Here is a 27,395-nt window from a genome sequence, read left to right on the forward strand (position 1 = left end):
TGAAAGCCACTTGCAGAATATAAGTTCAGTGGAAAACAAAAAAATCATTTATATATTCACGAGTTTATTCAGTTTATATTACATACAATTAATACAGTGTTACATGGGCATACATTTATATACTAATCTTGCAAATGATGGAGTGTACTTGCATACATACATGTAAATATATCTATTTTATGTACTAGTCTCTTTGGCACTGGCACGTTTAGAAATATATAAATCCAAATGCATATGTATACTCTAATTTGTTTATAACATATTTATATACACACTTACAATCACACGTACATATAGTTATAGATTTGAACATGTGTGTGTATGTTTGTAAGTATTTTTATCTTTTAGACAACAACATTACACGTCTTGTGAACTTAAAATTAACTTGAAAAGATTGTAATGATTAAATACAATGCAATAATTTTTCTTGTTCCTTACTAATACATACATTTTACATTTATATAAGCGTATTGAAATAATCAAAAGCGGGAACATTTATCAAAGTAAAAATTAACTTTTTACTCATGCAAACCCACAGTTGGAGTATTACATTTCAATTGGATCTATAGTATTTTAGCTTATGTACTTGTACATACTGAGTAAATATAAGTATACATACATATTCTTTGGTAAATTTACATAAAAACAATTTTTTCTCAAGTAAACTAAATAAATTTTACAATGTTTTCCAATAATACAACAGCACATGTCGACAGCTCACAGCAATACATCTCCTTTAATTTAAATAAGTGTTCGAATGTAAATCAACATCCGATAGGTTTTGGACAATTTATTTTACAAAATATACTCAACAAGGATATCGTCCAGATATAACACGAAAATTGCAGTACTTTTTTAATTTAAAGTAAATATAACATACTTTTTCTAGTTAGCTTAATTATGTTTTCGAAAAGGCTAGAAATACGTCCTCATTTTAAGAAATTTGTTTTAAGAAATTAATATTATCATGAAATGAGTATAAATGCCAAATTCGGCCCGGACCTTGCAGTACCTTTATGCATATTAGCGCGCGCGATAACCACAGGCTTTTCACCACATCAGTTTTAAAATGATAATTAAAATAACCAAGCGCATTATAGGCAATGACATACTAGGTTATTCAATAAATTTTGCGGTATGGAGAGGGTGTTCGATAAGAGAAGGGGTGACTACTAGCTAAAATAGAAAGATGGGTTGCTGAATTTAAATGTGGTCGTACAAGCCTTGAAACGATCCACGTCAAATACGTCCAAAACCAGCAACAACACGAGAAATCGTAGAAAAAAATACAGGATGTCGTATTGGAAAATCATCGAGTGACTGATAGAGATTTATTAGAAGCTCTAGATATCTCATTGGGCAGTGTAAGCAATATTTTGACTGAAGTATTGGGTTTGAGCTGTGTGTACAATGGGAGAAATGGAACAAAAACACATTCGAAAGCGAGCTTCTCAGCAACATTTAGAGCGTTTTCGAAAGAATAAAGTGGATTATGGGTCTATCACCATGATCCTAAATAAAAACAAGAGTCTAAAGAGTGGTTTTTCGGCTCCGAAACGAGTTCGTGTCCCGAAATTGTCAAGAAGATATTACCAACAATTTTGTGGGATAGGAAAAGAATTTTGCTTGTGGATTACTTGAAAATTGGTAAAACAATAAATTCTGAATATTATTGTTACCTTTCAGACTAGCTTAAGGAGAAAATTCGTGAAAAAAGAACAAGTTTACAAAAAAAAAAAAATACTTGAATTTCATCAGGACAGTGCCACAAGAGCATTTTGACAACAGCTAAAATCCATGAATTAATGTTTACCAGATTTGGCCCCTAGTGACTTCCATCTATTTCCAGACCTAAAAAAGTCCATGCGTTGAAAGCGTTTTTCATCAAATGAAGAGGTCATAACAGCTGTGGAAGCCAAGGCGAATTTATTACAGGTGACAGCAAACACATATAAGTAAAACCCTACATGTATTTGTTGTTGCGTTTGGTGCAAGCATCATGTCAAAATCAGCAAGCAAATGTAAACATACGAATGTAAACATACCAATACATACAAACAAAGCATATCATTTTGACGTAAGCCATACCTACGGCGAAAAATTCAGCTGGGTGAATGCTGTCACCTTATTAAATCCACCTTGGTGGAAGCGTATTTTGCAACCCTTCCAGATTCTCACTTCAGGGATGGAGTTCATAAATTCGAATCTCGTTGGAATTAGTGTGTTGATGCTCGGAGAGACTATACTCAATAATCAAGTATGTGTTTTTCTTATCGAACCGTAGAACTTATTGAACAACCTAGTATACATATGTAGGATATATGAAATTGAAGATTTATAAATTGGCCATATTGTAGGGTGACTAAAAGGACAATCGGTACTTCTGACTTTAGTAAACTTATCATTGAAAGATACAATGCGGTTCAATTGCTTTGACTTTTAATATTTTTTTTTTTGCTAACTTCCACTTTGTAATCTTAAAATTTTATGAGCTATGAAACTGCATTCCAAAAACTTGTTTATAAAAAATCAACGTGAGCACTTGTTTGAGCCACCATAATGGTATATAACTTAGATTGGTGGATTGGATAGTTGAAGTACCAGTCTGGCACTCCCCAAGTAGCACTAAAGCGCCGGTTTGATACCATTGTGAGGTCTCCAACGAGCAGATATCTACAGCCAACCAGAGCTGTTGATGTAACGGGAAAGGTTGATGGGATTCTATAATGGTATATAAGTACATTAAAATAAAAGAAATTGAAACTGGTTTTGTTTTATTTTCATGGTGTAGGAAAACTCTATGCGTATCGATGCATCGATATACGCGCGGCGATGCATCGACAAATATCGATGTAAGTTTGGAGGAAAAACATGTATTTTTGGCACTGAGATTCCTAGTGTTGTCTATAGTGTTCTAATTAGCCCGAGATGATTCCTGAGCTGAAGAAAAAAATCATACGCGTTATAAATGATATACAGCCCGAACTATGCCAAAAATTAATGGAAAATTTTGCTATGTGCATCCTGTGTTGCCAGAGGAGTCGTGGTCGGCATTTAACAAATATTGTGTTTCATACATAAATACCATATATATATATATATACAATAAATTTTTGGCGCTTATATATATATAAATGGCGCTTACACTCTTTTTGGGTGTTTGGCCAAGATCCTAATCCTATTTGTGACGTGTAGGGACCTACAGTTTTAAGCCAACTCCGAACGGTAGACATTTTTATGAGGAGCTCTTTCATGGCAGAAATACACTCGGAGGTTTGCCATTTCCTGCCGAGGGACGACCATTATTACAAAAAAACTCTTTATTCATTTTGATGTTTCACGGAGATTCGAACCTACGTCATCGGAATGGTAATAACGTTATGGTAGTTTAACAAACGTTAGAAGTAACGAATAAATGTTTACCGCTATTATAATGGGGTCGGTAAAGTTAGAAGTTAGTTGAGAAAACGATATTGTATATAACGATAACAGCATTAAGCGGAAAAATAATTCTTGTCACTGACGTATATTTTAAAAAGTAATCCTTTGTAGTGATTACACAAAACAGAAAGCATTCGTTCATCGAACGTATTCAGATTTAACGATAAACAATTACAATAATTATAATATTTAGATTTCTCTTAACTTTTGAGTATTCGATATCGACATATCGGTAGTACTTAACGATGATAGATTACCAGGTTTGGCCAATCTGCTATGGTGAAAAACAAAATTGTGCGAGCAACTTCGGCTCATTTCACATGTATTCAGACGGCAACGACGCAACATGCGGGATGGCACCGATGGGAAATATCAGCTTTTTCGTAAACAAACCGCTATCGTGACTCCGGTGACGTCAGGCAGTTAGCTGATTCTGATTTTAGCTACACCCTCTGATTCTTTTCATCATGGTAGTGCTATATGAAATGACTGAAGCCGTCTTCAACTAACTGATTGGACCTGATCAAAGTACATTCAGATCTGCCAATTTTGCCTCGCACTATATTTGCCCAATGTCTTAAGTCCTGTAAAAAACACTAGATAAACAAATTGATAGCACTAAAGGCAGCTGCCTATGTCCAAATTTAGTATTTGTGCAAAACTCATATGGCATAAATCCAGGTGTTAAGCAAGGGCATATTTTCTTGTAAATTCACAACGATTCACTCCAAACGATATATTAGACAAGGCAATTTACTGCTGTGTGTTATCTTCACGCATGGTAAGGCATCACATAGAGTAAAAGTACAATGTTGCTCGCAGAAGATGTCAATCATTAGCTTCGCAGCCAGAGCAAGAGTGTCAAAAAAATGAGGTAAAGGAAGTTGCTGAACGAAGGTGTCTGGCGAAACTTCTACATTGAAGAATCAACTAGCGCGAGAGTTTTACTCTCAGCCTGAGTCAACAAATAGTGACAGCGCCGTATAAGAAAAATAATATATGTATACAATATGATGACTTAAGGTAAATAAAATTAACCTAACGAGATCTCATGAAAAAAGTTTATCATATTGCCATGCTTTTATATTCCCATGCCGCCTACTTTCTTCACATAATTACAGAAAAAAATCTTTGGTATTTACATGCTTTAAGCTCTTTAATAACACAATAGACTAAAATGTGTGCCTCTCACCATGGTCTCCACATATTTTCATCCTGCGGCTGTTGTTCTTGCCGTGCTAGAGCCTCATTGGGTCGTAATAGATGCAACTGGTGCTGCGCTGCTGCTACTGCGGCGAGGTTCACCGATAGTGGATTGTTAACCATGTTTAATTGTGCTGCTTCTACTGTCGATGCTGATCCAGCTTCCAAGCGTGATGACTGATGTTGCTGTTGACCGGTTTTCAGTGAATCGGCAGAGGTCATAGAACTCACGGAAGTGGATGCAACAGAAGTTGCATTAGAGAGCACAGAGGCAGGACGCTCCACATTCATAGTTCCAGCCATTGAGGATGCTGTACTTGCTGTGGTCATACCATTTTCTTTCGCTTGTAAAGTTGTCGCTGCGTAAGCAGCAGCTACATGTGCGGCCTCCAAAGCTCCAGGTAGAGCTCCATACGTACTGAGTTTATTGGCAATTTGAGCTGGCAATGGGGGCACATGATTCATTTCTATAAGTCGCTCAAAGTCCGTGCGTGTAGTAACGGATTCCATTACGGGATGTGTATTTAAACCCAACGCAGCTGCCAATTGAACGTAGTGTGGGGGAAGCACAAGGATCCCAGTTGGATCATTTACTTTTAGATGTTTGTATGTGTCCAATACATTTGAGCAGAGCTGTGAGAATAAAAAAAGGAGTGAAATTTTGAATGCTGCTGTCTCGGATACTTTATAGATGTTCTCTCACTTTACTGCGATCTTCAAAGCTCTGTACAGCATTAATATCTATTACATTCGGTAAGTCGGTACCGGCAATCAATGGCCGCATGTTTCCTTCACTTCTGCTCGACCCTGCGCTAGATTGAGGTCCATCGGGATTGTTGTTCTCATCCTATGCAAAGAATAAAATTTAAAATTATTTTGTTCAGAGTTTTATTTGACTAAATAGCAGTACTTGTGAACTTAGACGTTCAGAGCAGGGAGAATTTGTAGAATGTGCAATTGGTGTGCCAGCAGGACTAACAAAAGTTGCTTTTGATGTTAAAACATTCGAGGCGGCTTTACTGAAATCTAATGGATTCGAGTCTTGGCTGCTGTAATCTAATGAATTGTCATCCGCTTGACTGCAAATTTTGATTTAAGCAAAATTTGTTTTAATATTTTTAAAATTAAATGCAAAAACGTATTTTAAAGAATATATGCATGTTTATATGTATGTATGTACAGTGAGGTCTTTGTATTTTGCCAAGTCTGATACGCAACCCTTCTATTTTTGTTGTTTCCACTCAAAAATAAGATAAGAGCGATAGGAAAATAAATTTTAACAAAACAACAACGGTGTGAGAAATCAAATTGACTCTGGTCTTATTTAAAAAAAAATAATAATCAAGGGATGTAAAGTCGCACCATAGCGACGGCGAATTAATGAACGCTAGCGGTGAAACAAAATATTTAAATAATGGTCATGGACTAACTAACATAAGTAGCGACTCTTAACTCACTCAATATTTGTTAACAACAGCGAAACCATTGTATCCAATGAAATAGAAGTTGCTGTGCTATGCGACTATATAAGTCTTGAATTATAAAGGGTTTTCCAATAACAGATGTTATTTTGAATAGCTCGCTATTTCGGTAGATGTCACTTTTGAAGCTGTAATTTTTTGATATTTGACAAAAGAAACTACGCCATTGATAAAAATGGAACAATACACGCTTAAACAACGCATTGAAATTATTAAAATTTACTATAAAAATGGTGAAAATTTGGCAGAAACGGTTCGTAAAACTCGAACATTTTTAGGTCATCGTGAAGCACCTTGTCGGACCGCAATACAGAAATTGGTGCAAAAATTCGAGCTGTTAGAACAAGTTAGTGATGTAAAGAATAAAACCCGTGCACGTCGCTCAAGAACAGCCGAAAATATTGCTGTTGCAGCCGAAACTGTTGAAGAAAACCTTGGTTTGTCCATTCCTCGTCGTTCTTTGGAATTAGGCATTCCACAATCGTCATTACACCGTATTTTGCATAAATATTTGGGTCTTAAGGCTTATTAAGTCCAGTTAACACAAGAGCTCAAGCCGGCCGATCATCAACAACGTAGTGTCTTTGCTGATTGGGTCGTTGAAATGCATGAAAATGCAATGATCCGGAATTCCATCGAAAAATCCTCTTGCGTGACAAAATCATCTTCGTCAACAAATAAAATTGTCGGATCTGTGGCTCAGAAAATCCAAGAGTTATTGTTGAAAAGCCTCTCTATCCTCAACGTGTGTTTGGTGCGGTTTATGGGCCGGCGGAGTCATTGGACCTTACTTTTTCGAAAATGAAGCTGGAACAAGAGTTACGGTGAATGGATTGCGCTATCGAGAGATGATTAACGATTTTTTATGGCCGAAATTGAATGGTATTGATCTGGACAACGTTTATTTTCAACCAGACGGCGATACGTGCCACACAAGCAACGAAACCATTGATCTTTTATTAAAATAACTCCTCTTATTTTCAAAGCCTTTCGTTCGTTTCTTTTTTCATTTACGAAATTTGTTGTAACTTTATCTCTTCCAAACATGCCCTCGTATATACTATACAGTCTGTCTAATGGAAGCGTGACGGGCAAAATTCAAACTTAGAATTCCGTTATAAAAATATTAAAGTGCTTTTTGCAATATGTGTTGTGTAACGTAATATGTTATTGTAGTTTTTTGAGAAATTTAGAAGCAGTGTTCCTAAGTACACAACCTAAAGGTCCAAAAATTACATGTGCATCTACAGTAAAATATTTGAACAAATCGAAGAAGTTCAGAAATAAATGGGTGCAATAGTGTATCAAAGTTAAAAACGTTGACGACTTCCCCGGACGAGGCCCAAAAAAAAACCTCTCCAAAGCAAGACCAGAAGATTATTGATTTGTTTGTGACAAATCCGAACCTATCGTTGAGTCGAAATAGCAGAATGGGATTGATATATTGGATTGGCCTTCACAGTCGCCTGATGCCAACCCTATTGAAAATGTGTGGGCAAGAGTTAAGCAAAATCTCAAAGGAAAATTAATGTCGACGCTCAAGCAGTTATCAAAGCAAATTCGGCTGATTTGGGGCCGACCACCTCCACAACTTGGGTAGAAATTAACACAAAGTATGGCTCGAAGATGTGCAGCCATTATAGTCAATGGGGTGACTATACATTTTCTTTCATATAATTGGTATAATAAATATGTACTATAAGCCCATGCAATGCAGTTGATTAGAATCGCCTTTGTTTTTCTCAATTTTGGTGTTTTACCGAGATTCGAACCTACGTTCTCTCTGTGAATTCCGAATGGTAGTCACGCACCAACCTATTCGGCTACGGCGGCCGGTCAGTTTAATAGTCAGTTTAATTTGATACAATCCAATCTCAATACCTAACCAACCCTGAAACGAAACGAGGAGTTTCGTTAAAGCCCGGTCAAAATATGCAAGTTTTACAATAATTTCAAATTATACCACTACCAACAAAGAAAAAGGGCAACTTGTCACGAGCCTCCCTTTCGTGGTCACTGATTTGTTATTCCAATTTTGTAATAAATTAGAAAAATTTGCTTTCTATTTTTTTTTTTTCGAAAAAAAAAGTGAGATGGAAAAGATTTTGATTGAAATCGTTCTATATTCAGTCTGTTTCGTTGCTCGCCCGAGTGTGTCCAAACTGCTCTTTTTGTTTGTTTTGTTGGTTCTCTACTTGTTAAGAGCCACTTTGAAGGAATAATTCGTGTATCTCAATAGCCCGAAGTTGCTCTGAAAAAAAGTCCGAGCATATTTGGGCAAACTGTCAAATTGAGGGCTTAATTGTTTTGTGTAAGAAGAAGAGGAGTTAAAAATAACTATAAACAATAATAAATAACTTTGGCGTATTGTTTCGGATAAAAATGGTGTCTTATGAATTCTAGTGCTTCGTAACTGTTTACGCAATATTGAGAAGGCATTTCATTTGTAATATATATTCTTTTTTGTCCGAAAAATTGAACTTAAAATTTAATCAAGTTTTATGTTTTTCCTTTGTTTCCTTGAGAAAAGTGAAGTTTTGGCTAAACTTATATGAGGTTATGAAAGATATATGATACACTAAATTAAGAAAGTAAGTATGTTTTTGGCGATGGCGATGCTCTTAAAGCCATCCTGAACCCTAGACGTTCAAGTTAAAACGGGATCTGGCGAAACGAGGAAAACACTGCTCACTGTCAGATATCCCTCTAGTTGTCGGAGCGGTGCACACAGTTTTCGAGCTAGTGGATAATTGGGTGCCTTACGTTGGCTTCGGTACGAAGTATGATGTTTTGATCCGAGATACAGATCAATGGTTAAGTCCAAACAACCCATTAACGGGATTTCAGCACACTTTTACATCGACGGATCCAAAACCAGTGATAGTAGCGGATTTGGATGGTACTTTGACGAAGACACTAAATACTCCTACGCTAAAGACATTCGACAAAGACGATATTCTTAACGGGAGTCTATGTCAATTTAAATGTAGCCTGCTGGCTAATTGAGAAAAAGTGGTGGCGGGGTAGCAGTATTGTAATTTGTGGTGACAGTAAAGTTGCATTAAAAGTCTTTGCTAACCCGCGCTGCTCTTCGAAATTAGTCGGTGAATTTACGACAAACTGAACAGCGGGGCAAAACGCAACAAAGTTTATCTTAGTTGGGTGCCTGAACAATGTGGTATTACAAGGAACGAGTTGGCTGACAGACTGCCTAATGAAGGGTCTGTAAGCATACCATGATGAACCCTTTCTAGGTGTAAATTCTGCATCGATTCAACTATGGCTTAAGACTTCATGAGATCTACCCCTAGCAGGCGTTAGTCTGAGTTGGACTCCTGCAGAGTAGTCAAGTGCTTTGTGAAAGAACCAAACAGGAAATTAGTGACCTTTCTTCTAAAACTCAGTAGGTAGGACCTGAGAGTACTGGTGGGTGTAGTCACAGTTTGAGTGAAATGTAACTAATTCTAGTAATTTATAGATTTTCTACATAACATTTGTGAAAAGAAAAGCTATTAAGCTGTGACAGCTGTCAAAACTAAATAATGACAAACAATAAAATCGTACTTGAAAGACCCCATATATATGTATGTATGTATTTTTATTACAGTATAAATTATTTTATAAAATTAGCTTACGCCTTTTTTGTCGCTGAGTTGATGTCATAGCAACTACTGGAAGGACTGTCGGCATAGGTTGCAGTCGAATGAGGGCATATCTCAATGTCTATTTCAGCTATACATTGATCCAAATGTCTCAGAAGACGTGCTTTGGACCCTGGTTCAGACAAAGAAGGAATATTTCCAAGTGGTGGAGGTTCAGGTGTAGCCAGGTATCGAGCCACCTCTCTAGCGCAGTCCGTGTACCCAGCTCTATATTTATTAATGGCTACGGACGTGGTAGAAAATTTTTATTATAAATTTTATGAATACACATTAAAAAATCTCAGGCATTACTTGTATCATCGAGATTTCGATGCCGCTGGAAGTGACGTACAGTTAATTCCAGTATATCAGCTTTTTCCAATTTTGTGTGTTTAGTTTGACCATCGGTTGTTTTCGATTGATTCTTCGTCGACTCCAATATGAGGGCCTTTAGTATGGCCAAACTTTGATTGATACGGGCACGTCGTCGCTTTTCCATAAGTGGCTTGTTTGTTCGTTTCGTGATATCCTGAGATGAGGTTACATTTTGTGAAGATGTGACTAGACCTATAGATTTTACTGCTCCTGTTGATGCTGATGCAGAAAATCCCGTTCCTAATAAGAGATAAATGTAATAAATACTCGTGCATTGCTAATGAAATTATTTACATAAGAAGTACTAAGAAAAAACCTCTTTTGCCCTCTAAAACCAATTTGAACTGATCAAAAACTTCCCTGGCTTCCACAGTATTGAGTTCTTCCAACTCTTTGAAGAATTGTCTACATCTCTTCCCATTTTAATCTTCACAGCTTCTGCAAAAAATAGTCTTCTAAGACTATGTTTATTTCGGTTCAGCAGGGATTTTGTGCGTTTAGCATTAAGAGCGGGCTACCATTTCCGTGCGATTCTACAGGTAGGCTCGTTACGCCATCTTTCATTCGCTGTAAATAAGGAGCTAACATGTCTGTAAGGGTATTATATTATTGTCTATGCAATCGTTAGGCCGAGTTTGGTGCCGAGTCTCGCTGGCAATTCCGCAATATTGGTCAATATGTTGCATTATAGCTGTCAACAGAGACAGAAGATAGAGGAACCAAGCAGTCTGTGCGGATGGGTAGTTGTCCAAGCATCTTTCAAGTGGAGATGTATGCCATCTGTTCATGTGCAGAGATAAACTTAGACAGAAATTTCTGGAATGAGCGAATTGCCATTCTGAGCGACAGTCAAGAGGTACACAAGGCTTTATAATCCTGTGAGATGAGTGGTCTTTGAGTGTATCGGGAGACTTATAATCCTGGTCTTTGAGTGTATCGGGAGACTTATTTTATTAAGCACGCACAATCGCTTCCCGCTTATTTGGATGCCAAGACACAGGGGTATAACTGGGAACGAAGTAGTGAACGTATTGATGAAAGAGGCTGCGGTCTTGCCATTAATAGGACCCGAGCCATTCCTTGCTATGGGACAACACACCATCAAGGGGAAGATTAGGAGTGAAGGGCTAAGACCAACGTAGGTTTGGTGGAGTGTCTATGCGGTCTTAGCATTTTTGAACACACAATCAATTGATTTAAAAAATGAAGATTAATAAGGGTTTGGTGATGCTTGAAATAATCTCGCTGCTGGCGGAATATTTTGAAAAGTCATAGTAATGGTCTGATTTATCAAAACTCAGTCTGTCAGTTCCTTATAGACTTTAAAAAAAATTTAATAATTTGCAGATTTTGCTCAAACTTGGTACAGACGATTTTGATGTGGATGATAAGGAACATCCCGGATGGATGAAGAACTATGAATTTCCAGAATAAGCGGCAATACTCAGAGATAGACCGTGTAAGAAGCAACAAGAACTATCAGATTCATAGGGTTTGACTTAGCATTGAAAGCCTTGGGAGTGATCCAAAAGCGAAGAAGTTTTCTCACGCACAAAGACCCGATTTACACGAGGAGACATCTGAAAGGGAGACACTGGAAATTCTCTTTTGATGTTTCATTCGCGTACACACGGGCAAAAATGTTTCCGCGACATTTTGACATTTAATACTTTAGCATCGTCTGGTTCGGATGTATTCTAGCACGCGCTTACATGTAAAGCAGAGAGCGTTCGACAACAGTTTCTTAAATATATGAATGAAAAATGCAAACTGGTTAAATAATAAATAATTTGTTGTTTTTTTTATTGAAATATTTTTATAAATTCTTATACTTGAATAAAAAAAATTTTATTAAAAATACTTCATATGTAAATAATTAACTTAAAATTAACTTGAGTATCTAGAAATGCAGGGAAAAATTAGAAATCAACATAAACATGTCCCATAACTATTTTAAATTATACCTAATTTACTAGCAAAAATAATCGTGCATTTCCCAAGCAGCGTTCGGATGTTTGTCATCGTTGTTATCTTCCGTTTGTATGAAAACCAACACATAGCTTAGAACTTTCTTCCACAAAAGAAGAAAACGAATGAAGCAACTGTCAAAAATTGCTTTAAGATAAGAAATACGAATAAGAAGAGCAAAGCGAGTCGCCGAGTACGGGAGACAAAATCTCTTCTCTCTTCCCCGACCGTCCTTCGCCACCGAACAAAATGTTTCCCTTCCAGATGTCTCCTCGTGTAAATCGGGTAAAACAGCCGTTCAAATGGAAAAACTGGAAGCTTTTATGTATCGTATGGTAAATGATTATGAAAAGTGCGTACATTACGATAATCAAAGTGGAAATAGTCGTGGGGTCGCGATACTAATGCTATGCATTAGCTTAAAGAGTGGCAAAGTTTCATACAACAACCAGTTAAGAGCAGCCATTTGTATTTCAAGGATTACCGACCCATTAGTCTTACTTCATTTATATTAAAAGCATTTGAAAGGCTACTAAACTCGACTAGGGCCTCTCCTAATAAGTCCTTTAATACATCATTGAATTGGGAATTAAAAAAACTCTAATTGGGTCCAATTAGAATCAATTCCAAATAAACTCATTTTTTATTGTAAAATTTTACTAGATCTACGGGCCGGGATTGCAATTTTTGAACATTATACTTTGGTACAGCCCTAGCCCGGTACGTTATCAAAACTCACCTAATTTATTTGACCAGGTCAAACCAGTTTTATCAAATGTTGACTCCCATTGGATATTTTTTGCGTAGCGAAATAAGCTAGGCGAAAGTAGTTTTTGAAGCTTAGCCTAGCTTAATCTCAATCCAGGCTCTTGTGAGATGCGGCAACCCACCCGTGTGGAGGCATAATCCACGATAGCAAGATAAGGAGTTTTACCAGCGGCACTCCGATTGGGGGCGGACAGCCTGTAAGATCACATTATACATCAGCTCCTATGCAAAATATGGTCGGATGAGTACGTGCCTGTTGATTGAAATTTAAGTGTTCTCTGGCCAATTCATAAGACGGGTCTTCCTGAAAATGTGCCGACTATCGCACAACGATATTTTCTGTCGAGTGAAATTGATAATCTTGTGCTGTAAAACAATGATCCAACTCAACCGCTCAGGGACAATATTTCATAGGAGCGGACAATTGTTGGCATATGCTGATGATATTTTTTATCGACAACTGCGCGTTAGTACTGATTTTTCTAAATTGTATAAAGAAGAGAAGATAATGGCGATGAAAGAAGATAAGGCGAAGTAGCTCCTATCGGCGCATTCTCACATCGGCACTCGCGTCACTGAGTAAGAGACTTACTTTAGAAAACAGGAAATTGCAATTGAGAACAAAAATTTTACCTCGACGAATAAAACTAATACTCTATAAGTCTCTAATTATGCCTGTCTAATTGCATCCGATGAGGCAGCCTATGGAGTGTGCGAGAGATAGACTTTACGGATGATTTTTTAACCTTCACTCGTTCGATTACGAGATGATTGAATAATGAGCTCTATAAGCTTTACGCGACATAGATAAAGTGCAGCAAATAAAAATCCGATTGAATACATAGTTTATTTTGTTCGAATGGATACAAACGCTCCAGCTCTGAAAGTAATCGATGGGACATCTGCTGGCGATAGCAGGAAAGAGGAAGTCCTTCTTTGCGTATAAGTAGAGCGTTCAGTTAGCGCTGGTTAGTACGAGGAAGAAGCATCTGGCGTGCTGTCTTGAATTCGGCTTAAGTCTCGTAAGCGATTATCACGCCAATCAAGAAGAAGAAGCTAGCTTAGGTAAAGTAATTGGGAGAAGTCATTTAAGGTAAGGAAATCAAGGAACAACAGCGAAAGAGTATTTCAACAAAGGCAATTTCTTTATTTTCTGCAAGAAATCTAGGAAATGATACGCGCTGTTAAAATCCGGTTATCCAAACACTAAGTATTGCCCGACGAGTTATTTCGGTTTGTTTTATATAAATTGTATTATATAGTTGACGGCCGCCGTAGCCGATTGGGTTGGTACGTGACTACCATTCGAAATTCAGAGAGAATGTAGGTTCGAACCTTGGTGAAACAGCAAAATGAAGAAAAACATTTTTCTAATAGCGGTCGCCCCTCGGCAGGCAATGGCAAACCTCCGAGTGTATTTTTGCCATAAAAAAGGTCCTCATAAAAAATATCGTTCGGGAGTCGGCTTGAAACTGTAGGTCCCTCCATTTGTGGAACAATATCAAGACGCACACCACAAATAGAAGGAGGAGCTCGGCCAAACACCCAAAAAAGGTGTACGCGCCAATTATATATATGTATATATACCATATACTATGTACATATATATACGGGTAGGTATAAATTAGACAAACAAACAATAATTTGTACATATCAGATTCATAAATATAAAAATGTGTGATATGGTGTAAGAAATTTTAATAAAAAAAAAATTCAAAAAGCTATTGGTAACAGGGTGACAGAAGAGGTAGTTTTAATTCAAGAAAACTTTTTGCAACGTCACTAGAAAATGCCTATTAGAAAAGCAAGGGAATTATATTTCTATATGACATAAACTTTAGACGGCTAAAATTATATTTAGGGGGTTGACAAGGTACCGTACAATTGAAAAATAGTTGGTTGTGGCTTCAAGTCCTCTAAACATTAAATTAACTATTAAAAATTGTACGAAAAAAGATAATACGACACTTACGACACCTTGTGAATCACCCAATTATATTTTTTAAATTATAAAAAAATTCTGCAAGAAATATTTAAATATTTACAATGTAAATGCCGCCTCCGAACGGCAATTGGTTTTTTTATGGGAAGTTGTTTTATACCAGAAGTACTCTCGGAGATTTGCCGTTGTCGCCGAGAGGTGAGGACTATTAGAAAACAAATGTTTACCTTTGGTGTTTCAGGACCACACTTGGTTTCGAGTCCGGGTATTACGCATAGTAGTCACGCACAAATTATTCGGCTACTGTGCACTATGGGACAAAAGCGGGTACAGCGTCTCAAAAATCTATAACTTTTTTATTTGATGATAAAGCAAGACCAGCATACATTCAATATTGCATGAACATTTGGACGCCAAGAAGATTTGTTATCGTTTGCTTTCAATTGTCCCAAAAAAACCAAAAACTCGCGCCGATCGGTGTAAAGAAATGTTGAAGAAATTCAGCCGCGGTTGTTCAAATCCCATCTTTGACATTGTAATGGGTGATAAAACTTGGATCTACGCATATGAATCGAAGGCAAAATAGCAATTGGTAGTACGGGTGTTCCAAGACGAGCTTAAGCCAACAAAAGTTGTTCGCGGAAGAAGCACCTCAAAGCAAATGGTCGCTTGATTATTCGGAAAATCTGATCATATCGTAACTGTATTAGTAAAGAAACTTAAAACAGTCAATTTTGAGAGGAACACAAGAAGTTTGCGAAAATGAAGGAATACCAATCATCGAAGGCGAAACATTTTTCGCCAAGCCAATGCGAGCACTCGGATATCGGTTCCCTCAGAAGAGTTTTTGAGCACTGAAAAGATCGCATTAATAGGTCATCCGCCTTATAAACCTGATTTGGTACGCAATGATTTCTTTTCGTTCTTCCCGAACATCAAAAATGAAATCCGAAGTCAACGTTTTTCAATGCCTGAAGAAGCTGTTGAAGCCTTTAAACAGCTGGTTTTAGCAGTATTTGTCGCTGGTGCGGAATACTTTCTTGCGTGGATTAATCTAATTATTTTGTAGCCCTAACAGGCTTAGCTGCTGCTGAGATCTGTAGAATTACATATAGTGTTTAAATAAATCTTGATCAACCTCTGTGATTTCCGCAGTGCCTGTTAATAGGATTGCGTCTGAAATAAATTCACTATTGCCATTTAAAGTTTGTTTGTATCCATTTTTTCGTGAAAAGCCATCGCAACCTCATTTGGTAAACAGTTTAAGAGATTAGATGCAGATTCGCAAAGTCAATATGTAATGTACGTGAATCAGTGTGGTTCAATAATCCTGTAACTTCACTATAATAAGTATCAATTTTTGAATGTTTGCTTGCGGGGGATAACACACCTTTGTCTCAGCGTGTGATAAAATGGTAAAATATCGCAATTCTTTTCATTCAAACATTCTCTTAAGTGAATACACGGAAGTGACAAGTGAAAATCTATATAAATACACAAAGTCTCGAATATAAGCTTGAAGGTCTAGAGTTATACTGTAAATTTTCCTTGATCTATCGTAATTTTGTCGTAATTTTCCGTCGCATGGATGCATCAGCTTTGTCTAACTCTGCCCACCGTGCATACACAGGCTTACTTTGAGCAGATTCATTATTTACATTATTTTACAAAATGAAAAAGGAAGAGAAATGTATTACTAGAAAGAAAAAACGAGGGGCCGAAATACGTGAATGCGAAGAGCTTAAGAAGAAAGAATAAATAATGCCAATTGCGCATGTCACAGAGAATGTGAAGATCCCGATCCCCCAACGGATGACGACGGGACTGTCGTTCCGCTACCTGACCATGACGAGGTGAAAATAGCGAGAACGCGGCTAACAACAACAAAGCCGCGGGAACTGACGGACTACCGGCTGAGTTATTCAAACAAGGCGGCGAGAAGCTGATAAGGTGCATCCTTCAGCTCTTATTCAAAATGTGGTCGGATAAAAGCATGCCGACGATTTAAATTTAAATATGCTTTGACCAATACATACCCATCAACTAACTAAGTGGACTTCATCAGTGTGGCCTTAGACCTGGAAAATCGACAATTGACCAGATATCCACAACATGCCAAGTCTGTCTTTAAACAAACAGTGGGAGCACTGTCGGCACCTACGTCATTGTTTACGGTTATTAATTTGGAGTCGTAAGAGTTTTCGTTTATCTATGAACGAGCAGTAACACCGATAAAAATATCAGACCTGAAATCTAACGGAGAATATCCTTTGCTAATAAGTGCTACTTTGGACTATCTGGACTAGGTAGGCAATTGAGTAGTAAAGTTCTCTCTTGCCGAAAAAAACCAACACTTTATAAGTCTCTCATCGTGTCCGTCGTACTGTATGGCGCAGAAGCTTGGACGATGACAACATCCGATGCGGCGTCCCTTGGAGTGTTTGAGTGAAAGATTCTGTGGAAGATTTTTGAACATTTCCTCGTTGCCGACGGCTATTATCGTAAGCCATGGAGCAATAAGACATAGTGCAGCGAATAAAGATCCAGCGGCCTCGTTGGCTGGGTTATGTCGTCTGAATGGATACAAACGCTCTGAAAGTATTCGACGCAGTACCAGCTGGTGGTAGCAGAGGAAGAGGAAGGTTTCTTCTGCGTTGGAAAGATTAGGTGAAGAAGGACTTGGCTTCACTTGGTGGGTTCAAATGGCTCCACTTAGCACGACAAAGAAACGACGTGCGCGCTTTGTTCAACTCGCTTTGACCAAAATCGCTTAAGCGGTTATCGCGCCAATTAAGAAGAAGAATATTTCAACAGTGGTAAGCAGCGCTGTCAAAAGTCTACCTAAACTTAAAAACTGTATTTAATTTTCATTGCGTTGGGTTAATAATTTTGTAACTACTAATACATTTTTTATCCATTTTTTTTAAGGAGAAAATCCGATATATTCCAAAATGTGTTCCAATTATACATTTATTTAAAAATCTTATTAAAATTGGCATCGTTAATTCTTTGTTCATTATCTTGCTAGAATGTAGCAGTTTTAATTGGTAACTTTAAACGCGAGTTTTAAATGAAAATAATGCGAATTATGAATATTTTTATACGCACTATTTAGGTACTTTGAGCATTCCACTATGCATATATTTTAAAAATATTATTAAACCTTTACTTTGCAAAATGTATTTTTGACACGGTTTGGGCGCCACTGTCCCATATTGCGGCGGCGTTAATTTGCATAACCAGGCTTAATGCGCATTAACTCGTGCATTATCCCCATACTAATGGGCATTCACTCTGCCGTAGATGCAGGAATGCGCATTTAACCTTTACTGGCACGATTTACATACATATGTACAGATTTATGATTTCAAATAGCGATAACTTTTAGTTTTCATCCCATCTAAAACATATTCCTGGTCGGTGGCCAAAATTTTGTTTTCTCTAAGGATTTTAGAAAAAAAGAATAAAATTAGAATTTTTTTTTGCTGCTTTCTGAAAATTTTCAGTTTTCTTACCTAATTCTAGCACTATTTACAATTGTAAATTTGGGAATATTGTAGGAAAAGTGAAGACTGGGTCTAACTTTTATGCAATAAAATAGGTATAGGAGTACGTGAGTGAAGATACTTATAGTTTTTATTTTCTTAGCAATTATTGCATATAGTTACCGTTTTGTTATCTTTTAAACAATTAACCTATTTGGATTCATTACAAAAATTTTCTTGTTGATCGTTTACTTTTAGATTCTTCGTGATAGCATATAAAACAGTATCCTTTAATTTTTAAATACCCAATGTGGAAAACCAACCGATTTTAATTTGTAAACATGGAACAATTCTTGCTATTTTTTCCGTTTCCAAATAATGATGAAGAGAAGTCTTCTCGATAAACAAGCATTGTTGCTTTTTAATAGTACCAATTAGAGATATCTGCGAACATGCTGAAATATTAGTTACTAAAAAGGATGTGAAAAATTTGTCAACACAGATGGTTCAATGGTATCGAAATTTGAGTTGTGGATTCCTGAAATCAACAGTATACCAACAAATCACGCAATTCTCTTTTATCTAAATTGTACTCAACATATTTACGACAGTTTTTTTAATTAGAATGATTGCATAGTTCAAATAACTTTTATTTTTTTAAGCCCTAATCTCCGCGAAACACCAAAATGAAGAAAAAGTTTTTTCTAATAGCGGTCGCCCCTCGGCAGGCAATGGCAAACCTCCGAGTGTATTTCTGCCATAAAAAAGTTCCTCATAAAAAATATCTGTCGTAAGAAGTCGGCTTGAAACTGTAGGTCTCTCCATTTGTGGAACAACACCAAGATGCACCAGAAATAAGAGTAGGAGCTCGGCCAAACACCCAAAAAGGGCTAATTATATATACATATATACATGTATATATTTATTTCATATTTTATATTGGTATTCACTCATATACTTTAGCAAACATTTTTTTAATTGCGTACTTGCAACATGTTTGTCCATCTCTCCACAAAGAGGTTAAAGCAGTACAGTACAACAATAAAGAATCACAACACGAATCAATTGACAACTGTCGCCTGTCCCGAAAAAATGTCATTGAGTATTAACGCTGCTTTCTGCTGTTATCTACTTAAAATCTCAGATAATTTCCAGCAATTTTCCATTTTTGTAACTTATAAGTTTTGCAATCCCGTACTTTTCTGATATTTGACATTCTGATCGAATGATTTCAAATTCTTAAAAATTGCTTTACTGGTTAATTTTGACTGCACCTTATGCAGACAAAGATGAAAGGACTTTCGCATTAAAAGAAACCCGTACTGCTGAACCTTTGATCAAAAGGTTCCCGAAACAACCGCCAGGTGGCGCCCTAAGTCAACTGATTTGAGTTATGTTTTTTTGTTTTTGTCGGGTTGCCACATTTGTGATTATTATTCCTAACAAAGTAGTATCGCCACTGCTTGCCATTTGTAAGAGTTACGGCGTCTTGAGTAAATCTACCTCTGCGCGTGCTTTCGATTTTTTATAGATTTGCAACAACAAGTTTGTATTAAATGTTGCGCTAAAAATATATTCAATGCTGTGAGATCCTTAGAAATGTTGGAAAACTCTTTCGGTGATGATATTCTATAGAAAACAACGGAAATCTATTTACGAGTGGCATGAACGCTTCAGAAGAGACCGTGTGTCCGTCGAGGATGATGAACGTAGTGGAAGGCCGTCAACATCAAAAACTTATGAAAACATCAACAAAGAAAAGTAGAACCATAACTGTAAACTAACTATCAGAGAGCTGGGAGAGGACTTGAACATTGCTTATGGATCCATTCAGGACATTTGCTTACGCCGTGTTGCTGCAAAATTGGTTCCAAAGGACCTGAATTTAATGCAAAAAAGGGGCCGTGTTCATATGGCCAATGACATGATTTTCATTGCTAAATCCGACCCCGCATTCATCAATCGCAATTTAACCAAGATCAAAATAACCATGTCATTTTCAGTCAAAAAAGAAAGCGATGCTCACGGTTTTTATAGATTACAACAGTATTGTATACCAAGATTTTCGTCATAAGGTCAGATAGTTAATAAGGACTATTATTTGGGTGTTCGGCGAAAAAGAAAAGCAAGACGTGGATTTTGCACCATGATAACTCACCGCCGCACAGTGCTAATTGTATCTTTGAATTGTTAACCAAGCAAGAAACGAATACCATCAAACAGCAATCGAATTCACCTGATGTGGCTTTCTGTTTAATTTTTCTTTCGATCATATAAAATTGTATTTTGAATTTTCTGAATATATTCCGGGACCTTTTTGATCAAGGGGTATGTTTAACGAACCGCCAAACTAATGTTTTAAACACAAGGAAATTACTGAGCGAACTTCGACGGGCGGAGTGATGCCGTCGTATTTCTGCGAATAAGAGTTGCTTATGTTTTTTACTGACAGTTGATTTTGCCGACCGGCGGTCGCGACAAAATTAAAACTAAATCTATGTATGTGGCCTAATTTTTCAACAGTAAGGCCAAATTTTGTCAGATCAAATTGCGAAAATTTGTTGTATGGTGTTTACATATTCTTTCAGATACGTGCCTTTAATTATTTTTACAGGAATATTTAAAAATTGCGCTTAACGGATAGTCATGAGAATCTTGTTATTTTTTCCATTTAAAATTGTTGTACCTTAAAAATTCAGTTCATGATCCTATTGAGTTGTTAGATGCAGTCTGGCTAATTCAAACCTAGATTTCCGTTATAAAAATTTAAATGCTGCTAAATAGGCGAATACAATCTTCCCAATGCGAGAAGTGAAATTTCTTAGTATTGAGAGAAATTTAGAAAGCGTACGTTGTTTTTACAAAATGAGTTCAGTACTCGTATTCCTATATTCAATCCTATAGATTAGCATGCTGGATTGGCCTTCACAGTCGCCTGATGCCAACTCTATTGGAGATGTTTGGGCAATAGTTTAGCAAGAACTCAAAAGAAAACAAATATGGAAAGTCAGTTATCAAGATAAATTCGGCTGATTTGGAGCCAATAACATCCGCAACTTGCGCAGAAATTAACATTAAAGTCAAAGTATGGCTCCAAGATGCGAAGCCATTATAGCTAATGGTGATGACTATATGTGGATTTTATTTAATATATTTGGTATAATAAAGCCCATTGGATACTTGTTATAGCCTAGACAGACGATGACGTCAATCGGGATTACTTAATTCAAAATTATCTCTAGAATTAAGTGCCACTAATGCGAATTCACAAATAGACTTAATTATGATAAATTAAGCGGATTAGGGGAATTCTCGATGACAACATTGCCAAAAAATTACAGTTAATATCTATTTTGAATGAAAAATAATGAAACTTTCAAAGATAAGAACAAGAAGAACTAATTGGCGCGTACACCCTTTTTGGGTGTTTGGCCGAGCTCCTCCTCCTATTTGTGGTGTGCGTCTTGATGTTGTTCCACAAATGAAGGGACCTACAGTTTCGAGCCGATTCCGAACGGCAGATATTTTTATGAGGAGCTTTTTCATAGCAGAAATCCACTCGGAGGTTTGCCATTGCCTGTCGAGGGGCGACCGCTATTAGAAAAATGTTTTCCTTAATTTTGGTGTTTCACCGAGAATCGAACCAACGTTCGCTCTGTGAATTCCGTATGGTAATTACGCACCAACCCATTCGGCTACGGCGGCCGATCATTGCAGCATAAAAATTCTGGAACAATATTTTTAAGTTTAAAAATGCGTCTTTTCAATTTCAGATGACGGGCAGAAAGAAACGTTCAACCTGGATGGAGAGGGACGAGCAGGCGCTCATAACCAAATGGGGAGAACGCTCAAAAATCTCTCATTCTTTAATTGTTGCATTTTATTAATTGTTTTGATATTTCGGAGCAGTTTGAGAAAATGCAAAATAAGATTTTTTTTCAATGAATAGCTTCTTTTAGTACCAGTGCAACTTATACCCGTATTTGTTGCCTGCGGTCCATCTTTTACTGACAAAACTATCCCACAAGCAAATTAACTGTTCATTAATCCGCGTAACAACCGTCCGTCACATTACAATTTTATTCAGAATTAACTGCACTTGCCGCCGTAGCCGAATAGGTTGGTGCGTGACTATCATTCGGAATTCAGAAAAAACGTCGGTTCAAATCTGAGGGAAACACCAAAATAAAGAAAACGTTTTTTCTAGTAGCGATCGCCCCTCGGCCGGCAATGGCAAACGTCCGAGTCTATTTCTGTTATGAAAAAGCTCCTCATGAAAAATATCTGCCGTTCGGAATCGGCTTGAAACTATAAGTCCCTCCATTTGTGGAACAACATCAAGGCGCACGCCACAAATAGAAGGAGGAGCTCGGCCAAACACCCAAAAAAAAGGTGTACGCGTTAATCCCGATTAACGTCGCCGTTGGTCTAGTCTATTCGAATTTAATTGGCCAAATAATTTCTAAGTGAAGGCGGTCGCGCTTCTATTAGACTAGCTGTAAATGAAAGTAATTGAAATATGATAAAAAAAGTTACGTATTTCAATTTCGTATCGACTTTACAACTTTTTCTTTGATTTTTTTAAGTTTCACTGTGAAAATCACGATTCCACAAAATACTAATTAAGTTACTGTTATTACTTCAGCAATCAAAATATTTATTTACATACCAAGTCTTTGGCAGAACTAGGGGAAAACTGCTTACAAAAAGAAGCTTGTATTAAGGCATAACACATAAATCTTTACGTCTCAGCCTAAAATCAGCGCACGGCGTGAAATTTCTTTTATAAGTCACGCCATTCAATTTCGGCTAGTCTCATACCAGCAGTTTGTTGCTGAAGAATTTTTGACACATAAGTACATAATTGTCGGCGTGAGTGAATATTAGGGCTGCTAGTTAGTTTATCATTTTCTATCGAAGCCTTGCGTGAATTTTAGCAAATACTTTGACATTAACTCAAAGTTCTTGATATCTTTATTGGCGAAGTATATCCACATATACTTACATATTTAATGGCAAATTATAAAGAGTTTCCATTTATTACCACCCTAGTAAGTATTTAGTATTAATAAAATGAAGCAAAAGGCCGTCAACAACGGAGACATGTATCCCCGGGCTCGTAGTTCTCCAGACACCCGGTCGTGCAGTGTCATTTTTAACAAAAGGTTTTAGAAGCTAACAGTCTTAAAACAGACTTATTGATTTTTATATCTGTTTATAAAATTTCTTGACATACAGTGATGGTCAGAGTTTACATCCACGAAAATAGAAGTCGATACGTTTCGTTTTTAATTAACCCATATCTTCGTTATTTTATGTTAAAAAATGTTTTTGTTTAGTTTATTGTGATTAGTAAAAGGTTTAAATAAAACTGTATCAATATCAAAAGTCTTACAAAAGTGACGCCTAGATGTTACGAGTAGTAGCGAATAATTCCTGGATAGTACGGTTTTTCGATACCATCTTTGACATTAGTCAAGTAGACAGGTGAATAAATTTACACGATAGAAAAACGCGAAACAAATTATGAAAATAGTTTATCTTATTGCGTAAATGCGTAATTTTTTTGGTGGAAATAATAGTCCGAATGAGTTTTTAGAAATTTACGATCCGAATATGCAAACTGAAAGGATTTTTTATGTATTATTGGAAATAATTTAAAGAAAAACTTATTTTTCATCCCGTTTTCGTCATATTGTTGATATAGGAATATAAAACGACTGAAGTAATATATGCAAAATTCCACTAGAAAGCTCAGCGGATTACGTGGTAAGCAACAATTAAAAATATCCTACTTGGCTTGAGTTTAAAGCGCATAACTATATGATTAAGAGTGTTTTGAAGTAAAATAAAAATATACCATTGTGTATGGGCCGTAGCAAAGTACTCGGTCAAACACCAAATATATAAGTACCTACATATAAATACTTATATATTATATAATTGCGCTTGAACCATTTATTGGGTGTTTGACCGAGCTCCTCCTCCTATTTGTTGAATGCGCGAATGAAGAAATCTGCAGTTTTAAGATGACTCCGAACGGCAAATGGTTTTTTGTGAGGAGCTTTTTTTGTGGTAAAAATATACATGAACGGAGATTTGAACCTGTACACTTCCGAATGGTAGTCTCGCAGTAACCCATGTAGATATGGCGGCCGCCAACTGTATGTACATAAATGCAGGATAAAACCAATTTCGGGTGTTCTTTTGCAGGTCGGATGTAAAAGAATACAACAATTACAAACAGTTAAGTAAGCAGTTGTAATTCTTAGAAAATTGATTCTAATCAGATTAAAAACGCAAACTTAGATTAAAAGAAAAATTATTAAATACAAATAGATGTTATTGATGTATGACAAAACATTTCTCATTTGGAAAAGTTCGTATAATGCGCATATTTTTCATGTCTATCAAGAAGAAATTCAAAATCAGATACTGAAGAAGAAAAGTAAAAATACGGGGAAGTTACAAAAAATGTAATTAACAAAGGCATTTAACTAAGAAATGTCTTCAGTTTACACTGACTTCTGAATTTTCATCGCAGGAATTTTAATCTTCTCCTTTTTGCAAATAAATTACTCCAATTTTCACCGCCGTAGATGGGTACAACTGTAAAAAATCAATAATTTCATTTGGAAAAATATATTGTGCATATTTGTAAATAATAAGGAAAGAGTATCTAGCATGCTTTACTCGACTGTTCTTGTAATTTGAGGCATTCACCCATTGCTCATTTATAAACTCGAACTTCTTGGATCGTTTATAAATGATATAACGAACTAAATGGAACAAACAAAAAACAGCAAACGAATTTTTTTTGTGTGAAATGTACCTTGTGAAACTTGACAACGGGCATAAACTTCAAATTGTTTGATTGATATATACTTTATGATATATCGACCTCTACAGGCATCTACCGAAAAATAATGGATTTCTTTTTCCCCAAACTAATACATGAATGACGCTTCCACCCATTATTGCGTGGTTAGCCGATCTTCTTCTTCTATTTGTGATGTGCTTTTCGATGTTATTCCACGAATGGAGGAACCTACAGTTTTACGTTGTCTCCGAATGGCGGATGATTACTCATGAGTAGTCTTTTCATGGCAGAAATACACACGGAAGTTTATCATTTTCTGACGAAGGGCGACCGCTACTTGGAAAACCTTTCTTATCTTGTTCTTTCTTGCCCACTGTGACTTTGAACCTCGGCTCTACCGAATTGTAACCACACACCAATCCATTCTTATACGGCGCTCATTAAAGTATTTTTTATATATCGAACCATGCCGTGGTATGTTTCTAACTTTTTATTAAGCTGTGAGTTTTTTCTGTAGCTGAACAGGTTTAGATTTCGATGCTTAGCAAAGTCCTGCCTTCCTTAACCCTGCGGCTGGTATACAAGCGCCTCTCTGCAAACAATGACTGGGTATGGATGCAGGAATGATTCAAGAAGCGAAACAATAGAGGAAAGAATCAGCTCATGCAGGATCGCGAAAGTTGTGCTACGCAGGCATAATGTCAGGTCTACAAAATATATTTGCAAACTCATGACTTCCTTAACGCAGCGGCTGGTATATAACCGCCTTTCTGCAAACAACGTCTGGATATGGATGATTCAAGAAGCGAAACGATATGGGAAAAGAATCAGCCCATGCAGGATCGCTTACCTCTTCACAGGAAAGAGTGTAAACTTGTGGTGGGGATACTGACTGCACCCTGTCTCACTCCAACATACGCGGCCAAACTGAAGCTAGTGCAGAACGATACAAGCACAAGATGTAACGAAATCAACGAGAGGGGAACTCGGGAACGAATAAACTGCTTAGGTTCTGCATCATTTTCAACCTTAGAAAGCGTGGCAGAACAAAAATTTAGCAGCCTACTTAAATAATCTTAACTGTGTATTAAAGACGAAACATAAAGTTCTTAAACTCTCCACACAAACACTTGATATCACTATGGATCAATTTCTGGTCTAACATATGTCCGATCTAAAGACTTGGCTGACGTGCAACCTAACCTAACCTTGGCCCGGCGCCGAAACAATTACGATCCGTACGTTTTGCGCACTGTACGCGTAGGTTGGGCGGGATGGAGTTCAACCTTTGGGTTTATTATTATTACGCAAATGTTAATTCTTGATTCTGTTTGGATGTTTCAAATAACTTTTACGTGAACCACGTCATAATATCTCAGCGGTAAGTTACATTTTTTAAACTTATGTAAACACTCGGATTATAATATCAGTATCATTTGCGCACCCAAGATCGAAATACAATAACTACACAGGGTAAACACATGAGAAAACTATAGCTGCTCAGTTGTCTATGGAATGTGTATAGTTAGTTAAACGTTACTTTATTTAATTTATTTGATAGTTGAATGCTGTAAATATAGTGCAAATTGCTAAACTCTTATTACCAGTTGATGTTTTACTTTTAGCATAATCCTTGTCGCGTTTTGCTGTCATATTGTCATGTTTGCCGAAAATCCTTGCGAATCCGTAACTAAACAAAGAAACGAAATGCTCGAGATAGGTCTATGTTACACATGATCGCTACGGTGGTAAAAAATATCCAATTGTTCACAATCAAATTAGCTTATAAATCCAGAGATGTCATGTCATTGCGACTTAAGTCCGTGCAGAAATCAATCAGACACAATATTTTACGTGCGAATATGTATTGAATTCAAGCAACCGTCGCAAGTTAAACACAATGTTATTGAAAGCGCGCTGACTCGTGTGCTTTAAACAAACTTGTAGGCTACAATTAAATACTCTTCGTACATCTACACCATGCCCCTATTTAGGCCAGACACAAACGACAATTACGTCTGCTGCCGCCACCACTGTGTCAGCGACGGTGACAACGACAACGTGTGTTGGTGTTAACTTGCTTTACAACACTGCGATAACATGAACTATTTCGCGAAACCACGATAAGTGAGCAAAGTTGAACGAAACGAAACGAAAACGCATCGGAACGTCCACACGCCAAGACGTCGAGCGACGAACTAACAGAATTTAAATCAAAACTGAATCATTATCCTTGGTGCTTTTCTAAATATCCTGGCCGCACAGACGACT

General features: G+C 36.9%; 1 protein-coding gene across 1 annotated transcript; it reads right to left on the reverse strand.

The window, feature by feature from the left end:
• On the reverse strand, positions 1-27,073 carry LOC128862730 (hairy/enhancer-of-split related with YRPW motif-like protein). Its single transcript, XM_054101418.1, has 6 exons — positions 26,729-27,073; positions 10,079-10,381; positions 9,761-10,010; positions 5,555-5,723; positions 5,348-5,491; positions 1-5,277 (listed from the first exon to the last, which is right to left on the reverse strand). The coding sequence occupies exons 1-6, from the start codon at positions 26,775-26,777 to the stop codon at positions 4,630-4,632; spliced, it is 1,563 nt and encodes a 520-aa protein (XP_053957393.1). The 5' UTR covers positions 26,778-27,073; the 3' UTR covers positions 1-4,629.
• Positions 27,074-27,395: the final 322 nt, after the last annotated feature.

Source organism: Anastrepha ludens, chromosome 5, assembly GCF_028408465.1.
Source record: "Anastrepha ludens isolate Willacy chromosome 5, idAnaLude1.1, whole genome shotgun sequence".
NCBI classification, from domain to species: domain Eukaryota; kingdom Metazoa; phylum Arthropoda; class Insecta; order Diptera; family Tephritidae; genus Anastrepha; species Anastrepha ludens.

Bases quoted from the DNA above. Each gene is read 5' to 3' on its own strand.
- LOC128862730 (XM_054101418.1), bottom strand. From the start codon at position 26,777: ATGACAGCAAAACGCGACAAGGATTATGCTAAAAGTAAAACATCAACT. The intron at 5,492-5,554 runs GTACTGCTATTT...TTCTTTGCATAG, and splicing joins CTGAACGTCTAAGTTCACAA to GATGAGAACAACAATCCCGA. The intron at 5,278-5,347 runs GTGAGAGAACAT...TTATTCTCACAG, and splicing joins GCTTTGAAGATCGCAGTAAA to CTCTGCTCAAATGTATTGGA.